At 33.5% G+C, this 12,308-nt stretch overlaps 1 protein-coding gene across 1 annotated transcript in view; it reads right to left on the reverse strand.

Annotated features, from left to right (window-relative positions):
• LRRIQ1 (leucine rich repeats and IQ motif containing 1) overlaps nucleotides 1–12,308 on the reverse strand; it is a 189,557-nt gene that overhangs the window by 92,765 nt on the left and 84,484 nt on the right. The window contains 1 exon segment of the mRNA XM_030819891.1: nucleotides 5,911–6,030. Coding sequence (XP_030675751.1) covers nucleotides 5,911–6,030 — 120 coding nt within the window.

Here is a 12,308-nt window from a genome sequence, read left to right on the forward strand (position 1 = left end):
GGAAACATCCAAATTAAACTATGAACACCCCATGACATTTGTGTGAGCAATGATTTTTAAAATATGAACCTAAAAGCACAGATAGACAACGAAAGCAAAAAATAGACAAATGGAGTTACATCAAATTAAAAAGCTCCAGTGCAGCAAAGTAAACAGTGAAGAAAATGAAGAGATAACCTACATAATGGGAGAACATATTTGCCAATCATATACTCTGATAAGAGGTTAATACCCAAAATGTATAAGGAACTCAAACAACTCAACAACAAATGAACAACTCAATCAACTGGAAATGAGCAAAGGACCTGAATAGACATTTCTTAAAAGAAGACATACAAGTGGCTAATAGGTATATGAAAAAATGCTTAACATCTTTAGCCATCAGGGAAATGCAGATTAAAACCACAATGAGATATCACCTCACACGTTAAAATAGCCATATCAAAAAGATAAAAGATAACAAGTGTTGGTAAGGATGTGGACAAAAGGGAACTCTCACACACTGTTAGTGGAAAGGTAAATTAGTATAAGCCATTATGAAAAGCACTATGGGCCGGGCGCGGTGGCTCACGCTTGTAATCTCAGCATTTTGGGAGGCCGAGGCGGGCGGATCATGGGGTCAGGAGATCGAGACCATGGTGAAACCCCGTCTCTACTAAAAATACAAAAAAAAAAAAATTAGCCGGGAGTGGTGGCGGGCGCCTGTAGTCCCAGCTACCCGGAGAGGCTGAGGCAGGAGAATGGCATGAACCCGGGAGGCGGAGCTTGCAGTGAGCTGAGATTGCACCACTGCACTCCAGCCTGGGCGACAGAGCGAGACTCCGTCTAAAAAAAAAAAAAGAAAAGAAAAGCACTATGAAGTCTCTTCAAAAAAATTAAAAATAGAACTGTCACATGACCCAGCAATTCCACTACTAGGTATACCAAAAGGCAATAAAATCAGTATATTGAAGAGATATCTGTATCGTTGTCTTCACTGTAGCATTATTCACAATAACCAAAATATGGAATGAACCTGTGTCCATCAATGTATACATGAACAAAGAAAATACACAATGGAAAATTATCCATCCATAAAAAAGATGGGAACCTGGTCATTTGCAACAACATGAATGAACGAAGAGGACATTATGTTAAGTGAGATAAGCCAGGCACAGAAAGAGAATACCTCATGGTTTCACTCAGACGGGGAATCCAAAAAATTTAATATCATAGAAGTAGAGAGTAGAATGGTGATTACTAGGGTTTAAGGTGGTCAGTGGGGGTGGTGGTGGTGGTTGCAGGAGATCTTGGTCACAGGATATGAAATTTCACTTAGACAGGAGGAATAAGTTCAAAAGATCTGTTATGCAACATGATGGCTATAGCTAACAATAGATTGTGCTCTTGAAAAATGTTAAGAGAGTGAATGAAAGTATTCTCACTATAAAAATAATGTGTTAAGTGATGCATATGCTAATTAGCTAGATTTACACATTTCACAATGTATATATACTTCAAAACATCAAAGAACAAATATTTGAAATAAATTTGGACAAGAGATTTCCAAAACTGATGAAAGATATTTACCACAGATTCAAGAAGCTATATGATCTCACCAACTCCAAGCAGGGCAAATAAAGAAAATCATACCCAGTTTGAAAAACAAAAATAGAAAATCAACCTTAAAAGTTACCTGGGGGATGCGATAGGAAGCCAATATCTTCAGAGAAGAAAAGTTAAGACTTAATACTGACTTTTCAACAGGAACTATGGAAGCCAGAAATGTTAACAAAATGGCATATTTAAAAATTGAAAGCCTAACTAGAATTCTATTCTTAGAGAAGATAAATATGTAGATAAATATTCCAAAATATTTAAAAAAGAAATAAATTTTCAAGCAATCAAAAGCTGACCCCTACTAAAGAGTGTCTTTCAGGCAAAAGAAAATGATCCTAGATGGAAGCATGTTAATGCAGGAAAGAATGAAGCGCAGAAAAAAATAAAACTCAATTAACTAGTGAATAAAGGGAAATATACAAAAACAAAAATACTTGATAAATGCAAAAGAGGGTAATAAAAAGGAAAAAATCAACATAGAACAAATAGAAAACAAATGAAAATTGTATAAACCAAATTATATTCTAAATTAAAATCAATTAAAAGTCGAAATACTCTAATAAAAATAATGCCAGAATAAAATATAAAAATAAGCAAAACCCAACTATATGCAGTTATAAGATACATTTAAATATAAAATCACAGTAAAGTTGAAAGAGAATGGTTAGAAAGATATACGTTATGAAAACAGTAGCCAAAAAAAAAAAAAAAAAAAAAAAGCTGCTGTAGGTATAAAAATATCAAAGGAAATGGCCCTTCAGCAATTAGTTAAAGAGGGAAACTATTGTTCAAGAGGAAAACATTATTATAACGGGGTCAATGATACAATAATTCAACTAGCCTTAAAATGTGTACGCCCCAAAAACACAGCCCCAAAGTATGAGGCCAAATTTGACAGAAATAAAAGCCAATTTAGAGAAATCCACCAGCACAGTAAGAGATTTTAGCACTCCTCTCTCAATACCTCATAGAATGCCCCTCCTGCAAATCATTTAGGATACAGAAGATTAAAGAAAAAAAAACATAAAGTAATTGAGATTTTTAATAACAATATACTTACCTACAGAATACATACTTCTTTTATGCTCACATGAAACATTTCAAAAAATATAGTATATGCTGAGACAAAATTTCGAACAACAAAGAACATCAATCTTATATTAAACTCGCCTTGAAAACAGAAGCAGAGGAAACATTTCCCAACAAAATGTATAAGGCCAACATAATATGATACTAAAACCCAAAGAGGGAGCTGTATAAGAAATAGAATTTATATAGTCAATTTCTTTTTGAATAAAATGAGAAAATGCTAAACAAAATAATAGCAAATATAAGCTAGTAATAGGTAGAAAAAGATAATGCATTATAGCTAAGTTAGTTTATTCTAAGAATACAAGGTTTAATGTTTAAAAGCCAATGTTAGATGCATTAAGAAGTATTTGATAAAATCCAAATTACATATAAAGTCACCATCATCATCATTATCAGTAGCAGCAGCAGCATCTTAATCTCTAAGATTCTAAGGAAGTTAACTTCCTTAAACCATACAGAGTTTCCCTAAGAAACCTATAGGAAACATCTTACTTAGTGGTGAAATATTGAAAGCTTTCACCCTGAGACAAAGAACTAGAAAAAGACGTTTGCTAATATCATCATTATTTAACATTGTAATGGAAGTAGTAATCAGGATAATAAGGCAAGAAAAATAAATAACAGGTATAAGAATTGGAAAAAAAGAGAAAACTGTCATTCTCAGGTGATATGATTGTGTATATAGTATATTCAAAATATTTGACAGATAATCTATTAAAATTAATAGGTGATTTCAGCAAAGTGGTTGAAGATGAGGTCAATATACAAAAATAAATTGTATTTCTATATATACTTAGGAACAAATCCAACTAAAAATGTACAAGACCACTACGAACAAAATCCCCATGGTTTCTTGCTATTTCAGATATTCCAAAATGCTTTGAATATTTTATTATAGTCAGTACTAACACATCAGAAAGAACAGAAATTGACTTCTCATTAATACAAGTCATTATGAAATAGTATTTTCCATACTGAGGTTTGTCATGGAAAACTGAAGTGGGGAAAGCAGGCTTCGATTTACTCAATATTTTCAAAAACAAGGTAAATTAAATTCAGTTTTGAAAAACACTGGAGATAAATTTAGAATAGAAAGTAAGCCAGAAAGATTTTGCATATAAGTGTATTTTAAAAGCATTTACATTGTTTTCATGATACCTAGTTTTTTTTCATTACATAGAAATAGAAACACAGTTTTTTCCTGAGAATAAATAGCTGACCTTATAAGGAATGTGAAGAAAGAAACAGTTCAATTTATTTGAGCATTTAAGATTTGAGAGAGTGCAAAATAATAGTAGATTTTACAATTATACTATCCAAACTAAAAATATTAACGCTGACATTTCTAGAAACGTGCTAATCAGCAGCATGTTCCAAAAAAGCAGTTTCCTAACCTAATAGAATAATGTTGAATTTTTAAGTGCATCCTTTTGATTAAGGTATGATTATGCCTACGAAAACAATTCAGATGTGAGCAATAGTGTTCTGTCTCTACAACAGCTTCATCTTCATAGCCTAGTTGATAATATTTTCACAAATTCATAATTCAGTATTGCAATGAAATTTGGAGACTTTCAGTAAATTACGTTTGATAGAAAAAATTGAGAAAATATATAAAATAGAGTTCAAGTCTCCTAACTGAATTCTGAAAAATACCATACAATTGAATATCAAAATTCTCACTGATATGTCACATATGTACACATGAAACCATAAGACTATATTTACCTCTTGCAGTTAGGACATGTGGTGATATTACTCCCATTTCATTTTCCTATCAACACATTAAAGTGGCCAGAAATAAATTAGACCAGTTATTGTGAGATGACATCTGGTAAGAGAATCTTGAAGCTCATTAAGATACAATAAATGTATTCTTACATATATTTTTGAATGATTTAGTAACAGAATGTCTACAGTTGATGCCCTTTTTGTTACATAGCATGGGCCTGCTGAAAAGCTCTTCCCTGTTCTGTCTGGGCCCTTTTTAAACCTGAAGCAGTATTCCCAAGAATGATCTATGCAGCCTCTAGAACCTAAAGAGGTTTACCAACTCATTCTTCTTAGTGGTGGAAACTACATGAAGCAACAATCCATCCCTTACTTTGGAGGTAGTGCCAACATGTACCACTTTATTACACTCCTAGAAGTTCCACTGCTGTGATGAGCCACTGAATCTTCATAGGTTTCTCTCTCACCATCATATCCTTGTTCGCTTCTCATGAGCCTTGGCTAAGTGCTGCAAAAAATTAACTAGAACTCCATTCACACATGTGCTACGTAAGACTACCAAGATTACAATGATCAGAGTATAAACTTCATGGTCAGGTTTTAAAAAGATAAGGAGAACTTTGGAAAAATGATGGTCATATAGGTAGATGAAAGAAAATAAAGAGAAATTTGTATGTTTCATGTTTGTTTAACATAGGCTTTTTTCTAGCATAAAAGATTTTAAGTGTTTTTAAATTACGGAATTACCGCATTTAAAAATATCTGTTTTATATCATGACCTTTACAGTTATATTAATTTATATCCCATCCACTTACAAAAAAGTTTTAAGGCAGGGCATTTATAACTGTGTAGCTAAGCCAAATGCAGTTTAGGATAATTTTATGTCCTGAGAAACGTCATCACCTTCCTGCAGTGATACATTGAGAAGAACACAGTATCACCTCTGTTGTATTCTCACCAAAAATACATAACCTGAATACAATGAGAAGAAACTGTATAACAAACACAATTTCAGAGATATTCTACAAAATAATTTTCAGTAGTCTTTACAGGTATTAAATTTGTAAAATACAGAGAAAAGATAAGGAACTATTCCAGTTTAAAGGAGACTACGGAAAATGACAACTAAATGCAACTTATGATTCTGGATTAGATCTCAGACTAAATATAGGGCATTAGTAAGACTACTCACAAATTTGATAAGGTTGATTAGATCATAGTATTACATCAATGTTAATTCCCTAATTTTGATAACTGGAGAATATGGTTGAAGGGCACAAAGACACTCTTGTATTTTGCTGCCACCTTTGCACACTATACAAACTTGTAGGATAAAAGAAGGTGATGTTAGGAAAAGTTTCTCAATGTTAGGAAAAAAGTCTGTAACAATGTTAATAGGATAAACACCTTAGAAACTGGTTTATCTTCAAAATAGTACACTAAACATATTTTAAAACCAATATTTATATACTGTAGCTCGTACTTACTTCATCAAATGTAAAATCCTCTAAATCTATTTCTCTGTATTCTTCATCGGATTCTTCATTCTTAATAGCCTCTAGAGCTGTTGTCAGTTTCTTTCGCAAAATAAAGCCCTTCCAAACTGCCTAAACAAAAATGTAAAGTATGTTATACAAAGTTATAGATCAAACCCTAAACCAGATTATCTGTGTTATCCCATTAGGAAGATAAAACATCTTAGATCTAAGTTTAATGACACAATAATCTGTTTTCTGAACTTCATGTGACACTTAAAACTGAAAGATAAATTAAATGACGACATATGTCTAAAGTTCTGAATCTCAGGAGACTTTCCTTGTAGTAAGCAAAAAAGAATCTTTAAAATTCCCTCAACTGCACATGTAGGTCAGCCAATCAATTATCTTACAATTCCTCCAGGACCCATTCTACACTAAGAAGAAAGAGATACAAAGGAAAACCCATTTTGCTAATGTTCAAATGATTATGTATAAAATAAAGCACAATTAAGAAAACATCAACATATATAAATGGCTATATTATACGGGGAGTATTATGGCCTATAACGATGAACTAATTTCATTTTTAAATAAATTAAGCATAAAATAACAAAATTTAAAACATTCAGATTCCTCAATAATCCTGGAGTAGGATGAGCTTTCCTAACTATAACTCCAAGTACAATGTAGCTTATAAAAAATGAATATCTTTATATTTATAAATATAAAGAATATATTTATGCTTCTGTGAAATGAGCTTCAGAATACGTTGTGTAAAAACCAAGGGAGAAATGAGTGTTTTTCATGTTACTGTTTAGCTATGAAAAACTGTGTATAAATATATACATTACATTAACACATATATTGAAGTATATATGTATATATATAAATTTTAAAAAGCTCGAATTATAAAATTAACTTTAAAAATGGTTACCTATAAAAGGCATAAAACAGGGTAGAATGTATAGCAATAGAAGCCAGACTTCTCTAAATATATCCTGCTTGGATTTGACTTTCAAACTATGCACATGCTTAAGAGAATTGTGAAACAAATTAAGTAAATATGAAATAGAAAGAAATATCTAAAACATAAAAAATGTTTCATGCTGTAGAATAACCATACATGTTATTTAAAGTGACTTAAAATAGATTTATTTGGCTACCCCCAGGTGAAATATACTCAAAAGACAAATTTGGCCACAAAAGAGATTTTAAAATGGTTTTCAGTAGTCATATTGTTAGTAATGAGATCGGTATTTTCATTCTGAAATATATATACGCAGAAAGAGACAGAGAGCAAAGTGAAATATACAAAATGGTGAGACCCTCTATGGCAATAGCAGTCACCCACAACCTTTGTTAACAGCCAGCCTAGGAAGCCAAACCATAATCTCTGCAGCAAATAATCCAGGATGCTAAGTGACAATCTCTGCAGCAATTAGCCAAGAATGGCCAAAACTTGATCAATGACCCAGCTTCCTTGTTTTTTACTGTGCTTCTAACTCAGGAACAACCAGAGAAAGCAAAATATGCTTCCCAAACCGATCACATAAGATGCTCTACTTCTAGTCTCTCTCTACCCACTTTTCCCATGCCAACAACCTCCAATAGAGCATACCTGAAGCGTTCCCCTTTTCTACTAAAAGCTTTCCCACTCCCTTCCATGTTTTGGGGTCTATGCCAAAGGCGAGTGATGATGGCTGACTCCCTCACTAGCATATATTCTGAGTAGCCCATTTTTTTCTCATTTGTGTGGTCTTTTTTCCCACTGTATACGTATGTGTGTGTACACACCCACATACACATACACATGTACACACAGGTTGGAGGAGTGAGGGAGAGGAGTAAAAAACACAATTATGATAATGTCAGTAAAAAACAGGATTTTCTATAGAAGAAAAGAGATGTAAATATACAATTAAATAAGTAAAAATCCTATAGTCCTAACTATAATTTCAAAACATCAATATGTACCCATGGTATATTTTTTTCCTAAAAATATCTATTTGCAAACTAAGTACACTGAATGTACATTATGTAAATAATGACCATACCAGTAGAAACAAGTATTTCTAAAATCCAGATGGGGTGCTCTATATGTCATTTCCATTAAAGAAACCAAGGATCTTTAGACAAATGACTGATTCTAGGCCTGGGGTAAAATGTATGCCAAATGAACCTGGAACATTGTGTCACATTAGAAAGCAAGGACAATTTTAAAGACTACTAAATTGTAGCAGAAAGTGAACTTGATGAGACTACCATTCGCCAAATAAAAGACCACCATTTAAGCAGCAATAATAATACTAACTGCAATGAAATCAAACATATATATTTAAAATTTGTGTTTATTATCATAGTACCCATTTTGGTGACCTTTGGAGGATGCTAGGAGACCTCATTAATCTAAAAATTGGTAAATTAAGGAAAATTATTAATATCAAGCCTTTAACTTGCCTTTCTAATTTGAACTGTACCTTAGGATAACTAGTTAAATAAAGTTTTTTTTTGTATTTTTACATACTTTGGTTAATAAAGAATAGTAGATAGAAAGTATCACCATTGTGCAAACCATTAATACAATAATTGATCTAGGCAATGTTTACCAATGGCCAGTAATATTCCTGGAAGAGAGGCAACCAGATACTATGTATCTCATTTTTGTAATACAACCACCACCTATGAAATATTCTTGCTAAAAAGCAAACCTGAATCAGAACAAACAGTAGATCTTACTATCAATTTACAGAAAACAAGGAGATGATAAACATGTTAAATGATGTCATGAGGATGCATTTGGCCAAAATTCAGAAATTGGAAAACCCTATAGGACAAATGACCTGGTTACTTCAATAAATAAATTGCAAGAAAAAGAAGGGAGTTGCTATATAATAAGACTTAACATATAAAAGTTTGAGTGATGACTTGTATTTTGATTAAGAAAAATCTGCAAACAAAGATGTATTAAATGCTACAGGAATTTGTAATACTGATATGATATTTGGTGATAGTGAAAAATAATTGTTATTTTTAAGGTTTGTAATGTATTGCAATTATATTCAAAGCAATATAATTGCTTAAATTATAGAAATTCATGCTAAAATATTTATGAAAGAAATAATTTATTTCAAATAATCTAGTGATGAGGAGGGAGATGTGAATTGGTTTTAAAAGAGTCAATATTGACCAGTAGTTCAACTCATGTTGAAGGTAGGCATATGGGGTCTTGGGTCTTCTCTGTACCTTTGAAATGTTTTGTAACTAAATGTTTAGAAAGTCACAGATAGTGCACTTATCTTTTTTCTTACAATCAGTAAAATTACATAAAGTCAGAAATCAAGCTTCACGTGACCTTACAAGCTTCTTTTGCTGGTTGTCATTCATAATTTCCAATGATTAAGGATATAATCACGATTCTTGATGGAAATGCAAAGGAACAGTATTCTTCCATGGAGCCCACCCCATACAAATCAAGGAGGGTAAATAAGTAGCATGATTTTCAAAATTTACTGAATGTCTATTATATACAAGGCACACATGACATAGCAGTGACTAAAACAGACAAAAAAATCTCTAAGCATGGACTTCCCATTTTAAAGGGGACTGAGACTGAAAATAAAATACATAAGGGAACTAGACTGTATGCTAAATAAATGCTATGGAAAAAATAACAATCACAAGAGATGAGGAGCATTGGGGAGGTATTGCTATTTTAAATAGGGTATCCTAAGGACCTCCCACTGTGTATTTAACATTTGAATATATGTGCATAATAGAGCCTATGAGCTGCCAGCCTAAATATACCATCAGCAGCCAAAATTAATAGCCAGAATGTTACTCCTTATACCCTTGTTCTGGCTTAAGCTCAGTAGAGCAAGACTTCTGCAGTGGCCTACAACTGCTGTTTTCTATGCATTCTTGCACCCTCATTCTGTGGCCAACTGGTCTTGCACTACTCAAATCAGAAGCTGTGCTATAGCTTCTACTGCTGCCAACAGTCTTGAGACTGTGGTCCTGAGCAGGAGTTGGAAGATGCTGATACAGATGGGCATACTGTGTCTTAGTGATACTACTGTATTGGAATTTATAAGCTTTTTAGAAGTGATGAACCCAGTCCTTAATTATGCTTATTAATAGCCTGATTTCTCTGATACAGTATAGTAGAGATTTTCTTTTCGAGCCTGTGATAAATGCTTGAGTCATTCAATGTTACCTTCCTTCTTCCCAAAAAGCTGTGAGAAGCTCAGGCTTCTAGGAATAGGTATAGTTACCTACCCTACTTTCTGAGTGGAGAGAGAGCACTGTCAAAGAGGCTAGTTCCTCATAACTCTACTCCTTTACCCATCCAACATGCTGGCTTGAAAATTCAATTATCCTTTTCAAACCCTGAAACATATCCACTCTGTCTACCCCCAGTGCCACTTTATCTTCCTGGAAGAAACTTGTTTCAATCAAACCTCACCATCTATTTCAGCAGCCTCCTTTATAGCTTTCTCCAAGGCAACCTCACCACAGGAGAAGTAAGAAATATATTGTCACACCCTCGGAAGAATTACAATTTATTTTGCTGTTGCTTATGTGTCAAGTTTCGGATTCCATTTATACATACTGAGATCTCTTTTCCAGGAAAGTGTGCAGTAGGTTTGAGACTCCAGGAGGGGCTATGTTATCTAGTCTATTTATTGCCTAAACTATGTTTTTCTACTTTTTACTGATACATCTTTCTTTTTATCCAACCTACAAAATTCTAACTCAAATTATGATTGTTATCAATATTTTCAAGAAAGGTTAAAATTATTTGTAAAGGAAAAATATAAAAAATCATATAGGATTGCCATGTAGATTAAACTAGAAAATTTAAACACAATGATAAGCATGTGATTATCACATAATTTGAACTCAATAAATGTATTTCCCCCAATTTCCTTGATGCTTTATTTCTAACAACTTTATTCACTTAGTTTAACAAATAAGAAAATCATGTGATATTTAACATTGTAAAATGTTAAAAAATACAGTTGATTAATTTTAATGATATTTACCTCTAACTTTTTTACTCTTTTTAACTTACCCATTATGGAGCATACCATCAGCTCTTTGCCCTCTTTATGATTGGCATGTCACATAGTCTGGATGACTAGTGCATGCAAGCTACCACAGAGATAAATAACACTATTTTTCTTTTACCTCTTTCATTTTGGGATTTTTAAAAATTATTTTTATTTCTATTTTATTTTATTTATTTTTTTATTTTTTTGAGACAGGGTCTCACTCTTTCACTCAGGCTGGAATGCAGTGGTGCAATCCTGGCTCACTGTAGCCTTGACCATCTGGGCTCAAGAGATCCCCCACCACAACCTCCTGAGTAGCTGAAACTACAGGTACATGCCACCCAGTTAATTTTTGTATTTTTTGTAGAGATAGGGTTTTGCCATGTTGCCCAGGCTGGTATTGAACTCCCGAGCTCAAGCAATCTGTCCAACTTGGCCTCCAGAAGTGCTGAGACTACAGGTGTGCTCCACCAGGCCCAGCCTTACATTTTCATATCTGGGTATTTATGCTCTCTTGGTTACTTGCTTTCTTTCAGAATGCCTTCTCCCTAACATGGCAAATGGGCCAAGTGGCTTCTTCCTGCTAGGGCGGTACCCTGCATATCCCTTCCTCCGCAACCCTGTCCTGGAAAGGTTCCAAGAATCAGGGAAACATGCTGTCTTTCTCTTGATTATCTTTTTTCCTAAGGTCATCTTATCTTTTTTTTTACCTACCTTCCTCCCTTTTTTAAAATATCAACATAATGATATCAAGATTGAGTGGAGACCTAGTATAAAGAAGCTGGCAAGGGTAACCTTTAATCCAGCGCTAAGTGACATGAGCCAAAGGATTGATTGACTGTGGCTCAAAATGGATCCTGCTCAAATCATCAGGGTCAGGGCTTCTGCGAAGCTCCAGACTATAAAATACATAGCATGTGTGTTTTCTGCTGTGTCACACAGAGAGATAGATCTATATCTCCCTCATGAATCTGCTTAGGGTCAGAAATTCAGGACCCAGCCATCTCTGTTTAGTTTATCAGAAATAATGGTCATGTAAACATGTGGGTAAGTAATGTTCAGATTCTTCTTCTAACTTACTTATTTCTGACTAAGTCACATTTTTATCCTAGTAATCTATCTGTGATTAACTCATCTCTCTTTCTCATACATTCAAATCAATTCTCTGGCCTGACAAGTCTCCACTGGACATATCTAACATCTTTTTGTTCTCCAACTATCATCAACTCCTACCCCCCATAGCATACTATATACTTGCTCCTTGTTGAAACTTCACACATCTCTAACCATGTTATCCCTACATTCTCTTAAGATTCTAGTTCTTATGGTATTCTTGTTGTGCTGAAGCTTACTGTC

Source organism: Nomascus leucogenys, chromosome 10, assembly GCF_006542625.1.
Source record: "Nomascus leucogenys isolate Asia chromosome 10, Asia_NLE_v1, whole genome shotgun sequence".
NCBI lineage: Eukaryota > Metazoa > Chordata > Mammalia > Primates > Hylobatidae > Nomascus > Nomascus leucogenys.